The sequence below is a fragment of the Stomoxys calcitrans genome, chromosome 2 (assembly GCF_963082655.1).
Source record: "Stomoxys calcitrans chromosome 2, idStoCalc2.1, whole genome shotgun sequence".
NCBI lineage: Eukaryota > Metazoa > Arthropoda > Insecta > Diptera > Muscidae > Stomoxys > Stomoxys calcitrans.
The window spans coordinates 116,895,791-116,912,086 of NC_081553.1; the positions used below are offsets into that span (position 1 = coordinate 116,895,791).

The 16,296-nt window shown below is 38.9% G+C and overlaps 1 protein-coding gene across 2 annotated transcripts in view; it reads left to right on the forward strand.

Moving 5' to 3' along the window:
- The window catches only part of LOC106081982 (tubulin beta chain), a 265,225-nt gene that overhangs the window by 139,715 nt on the left and 109,214 nt on the right, over positions 1 to 16,296 (forward strand). For both annotated transcript variants that reach the window (XM_013244268.2, XM_013244266.2), the window contains exons 2-3: positions 13,163 to 13,397; positions 13,501 to 13,730. In XM_013244268.2, the coding sequence (XP_013099722.1) occupies positions 13,163 to 13,397; positions 13,501 to 13,730 (465 nt within the window). The remainder of the gene's footprint in view (positions 1 to 13,162; positions 13,398 to 13,500; positions 13,731 to 16,296) is intronic.

The following is a 16,296-nucleotide window of genomic DNA, read 5'->3' on the forward strand; positions in this document are numbered from 1 at the left end:
AAGTACGCCTTTTATGGGCCTAAGGCCTTAAATCGAGAGATCGTTCTATATGGCAGCTATATCCAAATCTAGACCGATCTGGGCCAAATTAAAGAAGAATGTCGAAGGGGCCTAATACAACTCACTGTCCCAAATTTTGACAAAATCGGACAATAAATGCGCCTTTTATGGGCCCAACACCTTAAATCGAGAAATCGGTCTATATTGCAGCTATATCCACATCTGGACCGATCTGGGCCAAATTGAAGAAGAATGTCGAAGGGCCTAACACAATTCACTGTCCTAAATTTTGACAAAATCGGACAATAAATTCGCCTTTTATGGGCCCAAGGCCTTAAATCGGCGCATCGGGTTATATGACTCACTGTCCCAAATTTTGACAAAATCGGACAATAAATGCGCCTTTTATGGGCCCAAGACCTTAAATCGAGAAATCGGTCTATATTGCAGCTGTATCCACATCTGGACCGATCTGGGCCAAATTGAAGAAGAATGTCGAAGGGCCTAACACAATTCACTGTCCTAAATTTTGACAAAATCGGACAATAAATTCGCCTTTTATGGGCCCAAGACCTTAAATCGGCGCATCGGGTTATATGGCAGCTATATCCAAATCTGTACCGATCTAGGCCGAATTGAAGTAGGATGTCGAAGAGCCTAGCACAACTCCCTGTTTCAAATTTTGGCTAGATCGGAGGAGGATATCAAAGACAACTCACTGACCTAAATTTCAGCAAAATCGGATAATAAATGTGGCTTTTATGGACCTAAGACCTTAATTCGGAAGATCGGTCTATATGGGGCTATATCAAGACATAGTCCGATATAGCCCATCTTCGAACTTAAGCTGCTGGACAAAAAAAGAATCTATGCAAAGTTTGAGCTCAATGTCTCTATTTTTAAGACTGTAGCGTGATTTCAGCAGGCAGACGGAGACACGACCAGACGGACAGACAGACGGACATCGTTAGGTCGTCTTAGATTTTTAGGATGATCAAAAATTTATATATTGGGTTGCCCAAAAAGTAATTTGTCAACGCCGACTATATGAAAAATCCGCAATTACTTTTTGGGTAACCCAATACGTTATAGGGTCGGAAATTAACATTTCGATGTGTAGCAATCGGAATGACAAAATGAATATACCCCCATTCTTCGGTGGTGGGTATTAAAACGAGGTTTCAGACATGGAGATAACCCATCGTGTGATCTCTTTAATAGGCTGCTGGAGAAGATTTTACGAGAAGCAGCTGTGAATAGTCATATCACACTAAATGTCTAAGGTAATTTCTAGTCTTGCAAGCTCCTCTGTTTTACAACTCCCTGGGAAAACTCTTTGGCTCGGCAACCAGATTCGGTGAATATCAAAGTGTTCAGCCATCTCGTTGAGCAATCTGCGTTCGTCATCGGAGGTTTGAGTGAAGAAATTCGTTCCCAGGGATTATGCATCGTTAAAACCTTTCCACTTAACTTTTTTAATTATAAAGGACTCCGCTCATATTAAGGTGATCCGGTAGCCTTTTCGTTATGCCCAATCTTAGTTTTTCCTTACTTTCCTTAAATTAAATTCGCAAATTTATCTAAGAACATAACTGTTTCGTTAGTTTAAATTTAAAAATTTCTTCACACATGAAACATATGAACACATTGACATACACTGACTGACAGTCTCACTGTATGGCCGGAAAATAGTTCATTTTAGTTTTTATTATTCATGACAACAAAGGAACTTTCGGAAAGTTTCAAACAAAAAATGCACATATTTTGTGGCTGGTCCACATTTTTCGAATGTCGCATGTGAACTCTTCAGTGGTTAGGCAGCTGAATAATGATGACCCCCTCTTGAGTGACCAAAATACAGACATATTGTCACTTTGATACCAACCGAAAAAGTTTGGTGTTTGCAAAAGCTATGCAAACTTTGTCAATGCCATTTAGAAAGTGGGGACTAGCGCAATAGAGCCTATTTTAGTTTGATTTTTTTTTTTTTTTTTTTTTTTTTGAGAAAAAAAATTTAAAAAATTACAACGAAACCTTAAGCTTTATAACAATCTGACCTTAGACATATACTCAAATGTAGACTAAAACAAAAATGTTTGAAATTTGAATGAATGTAGCAGTTACAAGATTGGGTCTGCAATAACAAGGCAGTCTGGTAAGGTTACAACCAAAATATAAAACCCAGTTTATACAATCAAGATGTTATCTAAGGCTTAGACAGTTTTGGAAGGCTTTTATGTCTGTCTATTTCTAGCATGAAGGGTACATTTCCATGTATGTAAGTCAGTTTCAGAAGGAAGCAATGTATAGACCAATTTTTAGTAGTTCAGGGCGTTTTGGGAGTTGATACCATCCATTTCGATTTATTTATCTATTCCATTTACTGCCAGACCCATTTGCACTGATTCTCTTTCGATTCATTCAAAGGCTGCAGTTACTATTTCAGGTGACCGACCTATGATGACGATTTCGTCGGCATAGGCGAGCAGCATGTGTTCTCTTGTGATTAGTGCGCCATATATTTTCACATCTGCATCTCGTATAATCTTCTCCAACAGGATATTAAAGGCACGATAGGCTGTCTCCTTGTCTGAAACCTCGTTTGGTATTAAATGGTTCGGAGAAATTCTTTCCTATTCTTCTGTATTAGCAAGTGTCATCCTGCAGAGTCTTATTAATTTTCCAGAGATACCGAACTCAGATATGGCCTGAAATACCTTTGAACGTTAAGAAGTATCGAAGGCGGCTTTTGTAGTCAACAAAGAGATGGTAGGTGTTGATTTGTCCATGTCGGGTCTTTTCCAGCACTTGGCGCAGTGGGAATATCTGGTGTAGGGTGGATTTACCAGGCCTAAAGCCGCATTGATAGGACCCAATTATCTCACTGACATAAAGTTTTAATCTTTTGCGCAGTACGCTCAGGAGTATCTTGTATGCGATGGAGAGGATTACCTTCAAATTTTCACAGATTGAGTAAGTTGGTCTGGAAGGAAACATAGGCTACATAATTTTTTGATATCAGGAGGAGGGCGGACCCTCCCCCTTACCCCGAAAGTTATACCCAAAATTAAAAGTGGACCGACCAGAACAATGTATTCAATGTATTCAAGAGTGGAGTACGAATTTCATAAAAAAAAGTTGGGTCCAAGTACCTGGGGGGCCGCTCCAGCCCCAAAACTCCTTAAAATAGGTTTATTACACGATCATGACAATATGGGACTCAAATGAAAGGTTTGGGAGTAGATTACGAATATGGTCACGAAGTAGGAATATGAGTTACAATTTGTCGATAACGGAAGGGGGCGGACCCTCCCCCATTACCCTAAAAACACCACCCATAATCAAAAGTGGAACGATGAGGACAATATGGGTATCAAATGTATGCGGGAGTAGATAACGAATCTGGCATACAAGTTTATGTCGAAGAATAAAGGAGGTCTACCCACCCCCACAAAAACGATCAAAATTGGCACATTAGCTAATCACTGATATTTGGGACTCGGTTTGTTTGTTCCGTATAGACTGAAAAACGGCAGAACCAATTTTCTCGAAATTTTCACATATTGTGTAGATGGCTCTGGAAGGAAACAAAGTATATATAATTTTTCGATATCGGAAGGGGGACGGACCCTCCTCCTTATGCCAAAAACACAACCCAAAATCAAAAGTGGACCGATAGGGACAATAAAGATATCAAATGAAAGGTATTGGAGAGTAAAATACGAATATGGCATTAAAATTTGAGTCTTAGTACCCATCGGGTCGCCCTAACCCCAAAACTCCCCCAAACAGACATATTGGATGTTCATTTCAATATGGGGCTCAAATGAAAGGTATTCGGGAGTAGATTTCGAATCTGGCATACAAAATCAAATCGAAGTTTAGGGGGTCACGCCACCCCTAAAAAACGCCATTAGATCCAATATGACTATATGGTACTTGGCTGAACCGATTTTCTTAAAATTTTCATTGATTGTGTACGTTGGTCTGTATGAAAACATAGGCTATATAATTTTTACCCCAAAAACGCCTCCCATATCCGAAAGTGGTCTGATGGGCACAACAAGGATATCAAATGAAAGGTATTGGAGACCAGAAAATGAATATGGTATTAAAATTTGGGTTCAAGTAAGCAGCGGGCCTCCCCAACCCCAAAACTCCTCTATATTCGAAGTTCATGTCAATATGGGACTCAAATGAAAAGTTTTAGGAAGTAGATTACAAATATGGCATAAAACATTAGGTCCTAGTGATGGGAGGTCGCCCACCTCCAAATACCCCCAAATGGGCATATTGGCCGACCATGGCTATATGGGACTCTAATGAAAAGTACTTGGGAATAGATTGTGAATATGACATTAAAATTTGCGTTCAAGTCTAGGTGGCGCTTTTCCTCCTAAAGATACGTCAAATGTGTTATTTGACCCATTATGACAATATGGGACTCAAATGAAGGGTTTTTTGGGAGTAGAACACGAATTTTATATCCAATTTTGGAGCCAAGTGTTTTGAGTAAGGCCCCAAAGCACCCCCTAAACTGAACTTCATTTTCGTTGGGAATAAAGAACGAATTTGGTATTTATTTTCAGTACAAAGTGCCGGTGACCGCCCCAGCTACAAAACACCCTCCAAACGGTTCATTTTTACCGGCCATGGCAATATGGGACTCAAATTACAGGGATAGATCACAAATATGGCATAAAACATTAGGTCCAAGAAATGGGAGGTCGCCCACCTCCAAATACCCCCAAATTGGCATATTAGCCGACCATGGCTATATGGGACTCTAATGAATGGTATTTGGGAATAGATAATGAATATGACATTAAAATTTGCGTTCAAGTCTAGGTGGCGCTTTTCCTCCTAAAGATACGTCAAATGGGTTATTTGACCCATTATAACAATATGGGACTCAAATGAAAGGTATTTGAGAGTAGAACACGAATTCCATATCCAATTTTGGGGCCAAGTGTTTTGGGGTACGCCCTAAAGCACCTCCTAAACTGAACTTCATTTCCGTTGGGGATAAAGAACGAATTTGATGTATTCTTGATTCAGTTCAAAGTGCCGGGGGCCGCCCCAGCCCCAGAACACCCTCCAAACGGTTCATGTTTACCGGCCATGGCAATATGGGACTCAAACTAATGGAATTTGGAAGTGCAGCACGAATTTGATATCCATATTTAGGTCGAAATATCTGAGGTGCCATCCCTCCCCTAAAGAACACTTCCCATTATCCTAATTTTAAAAACACCAGGAATCGATCAGTGTCAAACTTCTTCCACATTAGGGACCTTTTTTCATAGCCGAGTCCGAACGGGGTCCCGCAGTGCGACACCTTGTTGGGGAACATTTTTTAAATGACAAACATTAAGAGGGGATAACCACCGCTTTGTCCGATGTTCTCGCGAGGATTCGAACGCGTTCAGCGTCATGGGCTATAATGGCACGAATTCGATATCCGCAATCAGGACGAAGTGTCCCCATCCTCAAAAGATATTAGAGAGTTACAAAAGGCGCAGCGGAGCGGGCCCGGTTCGGCTAGTTCAAAATAAAGTGACCTTGGGATTAGTTTCTTAATTGACCTTGGAACAAGGCAACGGTGTACTGTATGTAAGACGCAAAATAGCCTTGGGAGCGTCTTTTTTGAACAAATGAATTTTTCAAAAAATAATAATTTATCTATGAAGTAAAGTCAACTATGAATTAAAATAAGAATGAATCAGCGATCAAAACTTGAAACGGATGGTCGTATCTGTTAGTTAATAGGAAATAAAATTAAAAGATAACATCTTTATTTCAAACTTTTGGTTCTTTGGCTTGTTTTCATTGCTAACATCCTACGAATAAGGAAAATCTGTCATTTCGGGACAACTTTTCAGTGTAAGATATCAAATGTGTAGTATCGGTTTTAAATAAATACTAGTTGGCCCGGTGCGTTTCGCTACACCCTACAATGGCTTTTGGAAATCTACTATTCTTAAAAATAAGCTGGTGTCCAGATGATAGAGATATTGTCGGATCTGGGTCCTTCTCAAATCCACAGCAATTGATTCGTTTTTCTTATTTATTATCTAACATTTTAAAGACCCACAAGTCTTTCACATGTCAGCATTACCCCAAATTAGAGTTCAAAAGTTATACTTGATCTACTATTAAAGACCTTTATCGAATATTTTGTCCACATGTCCTTTTGAAGGGTTTTTTGAAGTCAAAGGTTCCATGGATTTGTCCCAAATTTCGATATCAGATTCAGATTTGTAACGGTTCTCCTTTGGGGGCGGGGCAACCTCATAAAGTCATAATATAACACCGCATGCCAAAATCAGCTAAATCGGACGCAAATTGCGGCTTGTACGGGCGCAAGAAGTCAAATCGGGAGATTGGCTTATATGGGAGCTACATTAAGCTATAGATCGATTCGGACCGTTCTTTACACAGTTGTTGTCATAACAGAACACCGCATGCAAAATTTCAGCCAAATCGGACAAAAATTGGGCTCATGAAGTCAAATCGGGAGATCGGTTTATATGGGAGCTATATCAGGTGATAGACCCATTCGAACCCTACTTAGCACATCTGTTGGAAGTCATAACAGAATACTACATGCAAAATTTCAGCCATATTGGACAAAAATTGCGGCCTTCAAGGGCTCAAGAAGTCAAATCGGGAGATCGGTTTATATGGGAGCTATATCAGGTGATAGACCTATTCGAACCCTACTCAGCACATCTGTTGGAAGTCATAACAGAATACTATATGCAAAATTTCAGCCATATTGGACAAAAATTGCGGCCTTCAAGGACTCAAGAAGTCAAATCGGGAGATCGGTTTATATGGGAGCTTAATCAGGTTATATACCGATTTGGACCGTACTTAGCATAGTTGTTAGAAGTTATAACAAAACACCGCATGGTGTTATATATCCATGTTATAACATGGAAGTTATGACAGAACATGGAATTTGAGCCAAATCGGACAAAAATTGCGGCCTCCAAGGGCTCAAGAAGTCAAATCGGGGATCGGTTTATATGGGAACTATATCTAAATCTGAACCTATATGGCCCATTTGCAATCCCCAACGACCTTCATCAATATTGAGTATCTGCGGCTTTATGCGTTCGACCGTTATCGTGATTTCGACAGACGGACGGACGAGCATAGCTAGATCGAATCAGAATGTCGAGACTATCCAGAATATATATATGCTTTAAGGGGTCCCATATCATTATATCGAGGTATTACAAACGGAACAACTAGATAAGTATACCGTGGTGGGTATAAAAATTTCATTTGAGATCCAATTTGTATCGTTGAACACTGGCATGTCCATTTAGGGGGTTTGTTGAGGGTAGGACGTCTGTCCAGATACTTGGGACCAAGTTTTACATGAAATTCGTATTCTACTCTTAAACACATTTCATTTGACACCCATGTTGTACTGATCCCATTCTGTGTGTACAAATATTATAATTGTATTTATTAATAGTAGTTTATAGGATCATATCATCACAGTATCCCCCCACTCCTCAATGAACAATTTTTTTGTTTTTCAATGTTCGACCAACTTTTTTTCCTCATTTAATTTGCCAAGGCTTTGAATAATTCCCATTACGTAGAGCAGAAATTTGCATTTAACTTATTTCAATCCCCCAGTGGTTACTCAAAATCACTGAGCAGTGGGGAAAAACAACTAAACTGAAATTAAAAAGCATAAATATCAGCTAATCTGAATAAGTGAGGTGGGGTGGGGGGCCAAACGAAGGCATGATGTTTGGCAATATGGAGGCGTAGGACAACAGGGTAAAGCTCATTGAATATCTGATCGCCTTTGGCATGATTACCTGAAAATCCATCATTTTAATTTATTCATGCATAAAATCATACAAAATCAATGCACTCTTTTTCGTGTTGTTGTTGTTCGCAATACCTATACCTGTTTGTTGTTTTTGTGTTTTCCACATGGGGTTCCAATTAAAACGAAACATAAAATGTTTACAAGACCAAAAAAAAGAAATTAAAAGAAAAAAAATTAAATAAAAGCAGGGGGGAGGCAAACATCATTGGAAATCGATGTGCTTCCATGGGCGAGATGGGGATGCGGATACGGATGCCGCTACCACTACCACTAACAATATCCTGCTTCATGTTAATGCATTGCTTAGGGGTTTCGGTGTCATGAACAAAAGCACATATTGCAAAGTTCCCACAATTAACATTTCGCCCCTCCGCACTTACACAAAATAAAAAAAAAAAATACTTAACCAAAGCGAATGATTGGAAAAGTGGTCTTGCGTCGAAAAACATGGTTTTGAAATGTTATAAAAATAAACGTAATGTTTTTCCATCGAAAGATTAGATTATGATGCACTGTAACAAGCATACCAACAATGTCTAACAGACCTCATTGAGGCGCATGGACTCAATGGCCCAAAGTTTCTTTTGAACATTCGGTTAGCAACACATCAAAAACCATCTGCAAGTGATGTCTTTGATCAATGAACTGCACCACCTGAGTGATGGGTTGTATAATTATTAAGTCATAATCCTCTGGGGCAGTTTTTTTTTTAAACACACGCACACATCTTTTTGGCTTGCAATTGGATAAAAATTTAGAATAATTTTTTTTTTATTGTAAAGAAGGCTGGCCTATTCTATTTTAAATCAAAAACTGAGTCCTTACTTATTTAAGTTTTAAGCCTCAATCAGTATTCTATTCAATTTCTTCAAAATAAATCAAATATAAATTACTATGATAATTGCGCCCTCTTGAGGCAGCTATATCAGGTTATGGACTGAATTGTACCATTCCTAGCACATTTATTTAAAGTCATATTGAAACACGTCCTGCAAAATGTCAGCCAAGTCGGATAAGATAAGCGCCCTCTAGTGACTGATTTGAACCACACATAGCACAGTTGTTAAAAGTCATATTGAAACACGTCATGCAAAATTTCAGCCAAATCGAAGAATAATTGCGCCCTCTATAGGCTTAAGAAGTCAAGACCCCAGATGGGTTTATATGACAGCTATATCGGGTTAAAGACCGATCTAAACCATACTTACTACAGTTGTTGGAAATCATAACACCTTATACAAAATTTCAGACAAATCGGATGAAAATTGCGCCATCTAGAGGCTCAAGAAGTCAAGATCTTAGATCGTTCTATATGGCAGCTATATCATAACATGAACCGATATGGCCCATTTACAATCACAACCAACCTACACGTTCGGACGGACATGGCTAGATCGACTTAAAATGTCATGACCATCACGAATAGGTCTTAGACGCCCGCCTATGGTGAAGAATAACTAAAGTAGGACACCCAGCGAATTACATCCTGACTAAAGAGGAATTTATACCAGTCTGCTACGCAGACTATGTTATAAAATTTTTAAAAAATAGTGTTCCGATTCATCTATGCAGGAATGCCGAAAGGATTTTAGAGATAGCATAAAACTGAACTAGAACTAGTTTCCACCCACCTCTCTGGGTAGAAGACTGAAATCTGCCAGTTCACGTGCAACATTCAGGACCTTATTGAGAAGGATCACAGATGTTCAGCACTATGTGTAAGGGCCGTAAATCCAAAATGGACCATGAATCCCATAATAGTTCACTGGCTTTGCAGGTACGTGACTAGACCAATAATTACTTACTACTAAGTAGTTTGGTGGTCGACGATGCAACATTAGGACGCCTAATAGGGCACTAATGACTATTCTATATATCCGGCCCATAGACATACAGATTAGGTATAAGGAAGCCACTGCGGCTATGAGACTTAAGGTGATGGGGGAATAGCAACAGGATAGAAACAGGTACCATAGGGATAATCAATGAAAGATTGAAAGAGTATTCAGGCCGGTTAACTGCGATCACACTTGAGATCGTATGCGAGACATTGCTGCCAATGGGAAGGTCTTGGATTTACGAAACTTTCGTATTGTCATCTGAAAGTTCATGCTACACGGATGGATCGAAGCTAATGTACAGAGTGGGTCTGGGCAATCTCATGGCATTTGGCGAGTTCTTTTCCCGGTATCTCTATAGGACAACAAAGGATAAAAGAAAATAATTGCTATGCAATTAAAGCTACATCAAGTTATGGTTCGATTCGGACCATAATCGAATTGAATGTTGGAGACCATAGTAGAAGTCATTCTATAACATTTCTGCCAATTCGAATAAGACTTGCGTCTTTTGCAAATTGCAAATTTTGCTCATGAACATTCCACCAAGGAACAGGGGCAAACTTCTCACATATCAATGAGTGCAGTCCGATACAAGTTTTTGAGCTCAATGATATGGGGCCTCCTTTTTATAGCCTAGTCCAAACGGCGTGCCGCTGTGTGACACCACTTTGGAGAGAAATTTTACATGGCATAGTACCTCACAAATGTTGCCAGCATTAGGAGGGGAAAACCACGGCTGAAAATTCTTTCTGATGGCTTCGCCAGGATTCGAACCCAGACGTTCAGCATCGTAGGCGGACATGCTAATCTCTGCGCTACAGTGGCCTCTAGAGGTTAGCGTCTTTTAGGGACTCAAAAAGTAAAAAAGAGAGATCGGTTTATATCAGGCTACAGACCGATTCAAATCATATTTGACACGTATTTTGAAGGTCATGGAAGAAGCTGTTGTACAAAATTTTAGCCAAATTGGATAATAATTGCGCCCTCTAGAGGCTCAAGAAGCCAATTTTCTTTAAATTTTTACAGATGGTGCACAATGATCCCATGTTGAAAATAGGGTACTACATTTTTTTGTTATCTGAAGGGTGGGCGGACCCTCCCCCTTACTCTTATTTGCAGAAACGTCAGATCTCGGAGATGGGTGGTGCGATTAAAGTGAAATTTTGTCTGCCCTCTTATAGTAACCTCCAAACAAAATTTGGTATCCAAATTTCGAATAGGGCACCTAGGGGGGCGCCCCACCCCCAAATCAACCAAATATATATATACACCAATCATGACAATATGGGTCTCAAATGAAAGGTATTTAAGATTAGAAAACGTATCTGATATCTAATTGTCGCACAAAGTCCTTGGGGGACCACCCCAACTCCCAAAACACCCCTAAATCGGACACATTTACCGACCGTGGCAATATGGGACTCAAATGAAAGGCATTTGCGAATAAAATACAAATCTGATATCCAAATGTGGGACCAAGGTTCTGGGGGTCCAACCCTTCCCCAAAACACCCCCCAAACAATACTTTTTTACTGACCATGCAAAATGGGGCTTAAATAAAAGGTATTTGAGTGTAGAATACGAATCTGATATTCAGATGTGGGACCAAGTGTTTGAGAGCCCGCCCGTCCCCGAGAACATCCCCCAAAGAAGTCAAATTTACTACCAAAGCAATATGGGGCTCAAATGAAAGGTCTTTGAAAGTAAAGCACTAATCTGATACCATTGTTCGGGATAAGTGTCTATGGGGCCACCCCACCCCCATAACACCACCCAAATAGGAAGTATTTGCTGACCATTGCAATATGAGGCTGAAATGAGAGGTATTTTAGAGTAGAACAGGAATGTGATATATATTTTCAAAGCCATGTCACTGAGTGGCCGCCCCATCCCCCAAAACACCCCCCAAACCTGTCATGTTTGCCGACTATAGAAAAATGGGACTCATCCCCCAAACCTGTCATGTTTGCCGACTATGGAAAAATGGGGTTAAAATGAAGGGTATTCGGGAGTAGACCATGAATCTGATATCAACATTCGGGACCAACTACCTAGGGGACGTTCCGCCACCATAACAACCCCCAAGTAGGACGTATTTGCCCAGTAAGACAATTTGGATTTTCATGACTGTGAAGCTCGATATTCATAGTTTTTAGGGCCCATACCCCAAACCGGACATATTTGCTGGCTTTTGCAATAAAGGGTTTAAATGAATGGTATTTGAGATTAGAAAACGAATTTGACATCTAATTTTGAGGCCAATGGCGATATGGGGTTCAAATAAATGATATTTAGATATATGAGAATAGAACACGTTGCTGATATATATTCAGGGCTTAGTGTTTGGGGGGAGAACCCCACTCTCCAAAACACCCCTTAAACGGTCATATTTACCGACCATGCCAAGGTGGGTCTTAAATGAAAGGTATTGGGGGGCTGAGCAAGAATTGATACCCACTTTCGGAACCAATTTCTTGGGGTCTACCCCTTTTCCAAAATACCCCACAAATAGCAATTTTTTACTGACCATCGCAATATAGAGCTCAAATAAAGGTATTTGGGAGTAGAATACGAATTTGAGATCCAAATGTAGGACAATGTATTAAGGGCATCACCCCTTCCCCAAAACACCCCCCAAGGGGTCAAAATTTTTCGACCATGCCAATATGTGGCTCAAATGAAAGGTATTTGAGATTAGAAAACGAATTTGATAACCAATTTTGGGGCCATGTGTTTGGGGGAAGCCTCATCCTGTAAACTTCTCTTCAGCAAATGACAATATTGGATTTATTGGGTTGCCCAAAAAGTAATTGCGGATTTTTTAAAAGAAAGTAAATGCATTTTTAATAAAACTTAGAATGAACTTTAATCAAATATACTTTTTTTACACTTTTTTTCTAAAGCAAGCTAAAAGTAACAGCTGATAACTGACAGAAGAAAGAATGCAATTACAGAGTCACAAGCTGTGAAAAAATTTGTCAACGCCGACTATATGAAAAATCCGCAATTACTTTTTGGGCAAACCAATAAATAAATGGTATTTGAGAGAAGAGCACGATGCTGATATTTTTCAAGGCCTAGTGTCTGGGGGACCACCTCACCCCCCTAAACACCCCTAAATCAAACATCATGAGAATATCGGACTGAAATAAAGTATTTTAAGATTGAGTACACCTTACATCTAAACTTAAATTCGTATACCAATAAAGATCATATGGGATTCAGATAAAGGCACTTATATTGCCAAACTGTTAGTCAAGCGATATACTATTTTCGTAGCATGGTATTACACTAAAAGCTCTTTAATAAATATTGAAAGGAAAAATGTTGTCCCATATAAAGTAAAAGAAGGCGCTTTGATTTTACCCGAGTGTAGTTCAAATTTTTATGTTTGATATGTACAATGTTTTACTTGTACTCTTAACATTTTGTATTAATCAATGTTTTTTTTTTTTACTTATAGTTCTGGGAAGTTATTTCCGATGAACATGGCATCGATCCCAATGGCATGTACTATGGCGAAAATGATATGCAATTGGAACGTGTCAACGTCTACTACAATGAGGCCAACAACAACAAGTATGTGCCACGTGCCGTATTGATTGATTTGGAGCCAGGCACCATGGACTCAGTGCGTCAATCACCTTATGGCAATTTATTTAGGCCAGATAACTTTGTTTTCGGTCAATCAGGAGCCGGTAAGCTAATTAGAATAATGCCAATGTATTTTTAAGCTCACTTTTGTGTATAATATTCGAATTATCAACTAACCATCAACATTTTTCATGTATTTTCATGAAGGCAACAATTGGGCCAAGGGCCACTACACTGAAGGCGCCGAGTTAATTGAAACCGTACTCGATGTTGTACGCAAGGAATCCGAAGGCTGTGATTGCCTTCAAGGTTTCCAATTGGCCCACTCATTGGGTGGCGGCACCGGTTCCGGTATGGGTACTTTGCTGATTTCGAAAATCCGCGAAGAATATCCCGATCGGATTATGAATACTTTCTCTGTGGTACCTTCCCCGAAGGTAAGTGATTTGTGATCTATTTTCGTTGTATAGTGAGATAACAAATGTTACAAATTAGGCTTTAAATGTTCTTCATTAGTTAAATAACCAATATAGACAATTTTAGGTATGAATACCCATACATATATTACAAAGTTTATTACACTATGCAACAAAAATTAACATATTATCAAAGCTTTGAAAAAAAAAAATAAAAAAAAAGATTTTTAGATTTTTAATCATTTATTTGGCAATTTAGTTTTAGTTTTTATAGTTTTTTTTTTCTATACAAAAATTGTTTCAAAATAAGTCAATAAGACATGTGGATAATGAAAGTACCCAGTAATTTACAAGTAATTGTAACAAAATAACATTAAGGGTGATTTTTTAAGAGCTTTAGGAAAAATTTTCAAAATAAAACACATGAAATTCAGAAAAATGCATAAAATCCTAATTTAAATCAATAGTACAGTCCATATAATTTTATGTTTGAAGATTATTTCATGCGAATGTTGACCGTGACTGCAACTCAAATGGTCCATCCGCTTAGTCCAATTTAGGCAAACACTTTCCAATATTTCGGCCGGTATCTCACGAATAAATGCTTCAACTTTGTCTTGCAATGCGTGAATTGAAGCTGGCTTGTCTACAAAGACATCAGCTTTAAAATAGCCTCACAAAAAATAGGCTAAAGACGTTAAATCGCACGATATACGCGGCCAATTTACCGGTCCCGAACGTGAAGTAAAATGTTCACCGAACTCGCTTCTCAATAAGTTCATTGGTACGCGTGCCCTCGCGTAACAATGGACTTATTGTCATGCGGCATCGTCATGTGTGGCATCATCATGTGTCATGTAGCATCGTTTTGTTGAAACCACATGTCATGCAAGTCTAGCTCTTACATTTTGGGCAAAAAAAAGTTGTATATCATCTCACGAAAGCGCTCACCATTCACAGTTACTTTCCGATTCGCATCATCATCTTTTAAGAAGTACGGTCCAATGATGCCACCAGCTCATAAACCGCATCAAATTGTGACTTTTTTTGGATGCATTGGTTGCTGTTGCAATGCTTCTGGCTGATCTTCACTTAAGAATTGGCCGTTCTGCTTATTTAAGTACCCATTGAGCCAAAAATGAGAAAACAAAACAAGTAAAAGCGTGCTAAGATCGGCCGGGCCGAATCTTATATACCCTCTACTAAGGATCGCACTTGTCGAGTTCTTGCCACGGTATTTCTTTTTAGGCAAACAAAGGATAAAAGAAAAGAATTGCTATGTTATTGGAATAATATCAAGTTGTGGTTCATTTAGGACCATAATTGAACTGAATATTGGAGATCATAGTAGAAGTCATTGTGTAAAATTTCAGCCAAATCTAGTAAGAATTGCGCTCAGCTGAAGAGGTAAAGTAGGGTGATCGGTTTATAGGGGAGATGTATTAGGCTATAAACCGATTCATGCCTTATTCGACACGTATGTTAAAGGTCATGAGAGAAGCCCTTGTACAAAATTTAAACCAAATCGGATAATAAATCGACTTAAAATGTCATGACGATCAAGAATATATATACTTTATGGGGTCTTAGACGAATATTTTGAGGAGTTAGAAACAGAATGACGAAATTAGTATACCCCCATCCTATGGTGGAAGTTATAATTAGCAAAAATTAGTGCGCGATGAACTTTCTTAACAGAGAATGCATTTTGATAATAAAATTCAATATTTTGCAAGCGGTAATCGTTTGTAAAGCGATTCATGGTTAAATTATAGATCAAACTGAAGATGTTTGACAGTGGAACAACACACGAAACGTGCGTGAGCTGTTTAAACCAGTGTTGCCAAAAATCACCCTTTACTAATCTGTTTAAATAAATTAAAAGAAAAACACATTTTTCTGCCTAACTTTAAAAACGGATTTTTTTTGTGTTCTGTTTATAATAGAAACAGATTACCCTATGGTCTGCAACCGGACAATATACGATTGTATAAATTTAAACAAGTAAAAACGTGTTAAGTTCGGCCGGGTCGAACTTTGGATTCCGACCACAAAGGAGATAATAATCATCCTATTTCATTATAACTCTATCAACGTAGCACAAAGTTTAGCATGTCCGCCTATGACGCTGATCGCCTGGGAACATATTTTTAGCGGTGGTTTTCCCCTCCTAATGCTGACAACATTTGTGAGGTACTATGCCATGTAAAACTTCCCTCCAAAGATGTGTCGCACTGCGGCACGCCGTTCAGACTCGTCTTTAAAGAGGAGACCCCTTAGCTATATCAATCAGTATAGTCTGATCTGATTCATATTGAGGTGGGATATCGGGAGGCTTAAAATAACTCACTATTTCAAATTTCGACTAAATCGGGTAATAAATGCAGCTTTTATGGGCTGCATGATAGCTATATTTAAATACAATCCGATCTGAACCATATTTAAGACGGATATTGAGAGGCCTTAAATAACTCACTGTTTCAAATTTCAGCGAAATCAGATAAGAAAAAAAGCTTTTATGGGTTTTAGACCCACTATCTATCAGATCAGTCTACATGGCAGCTATATCTAAATATAGTCCAATCTG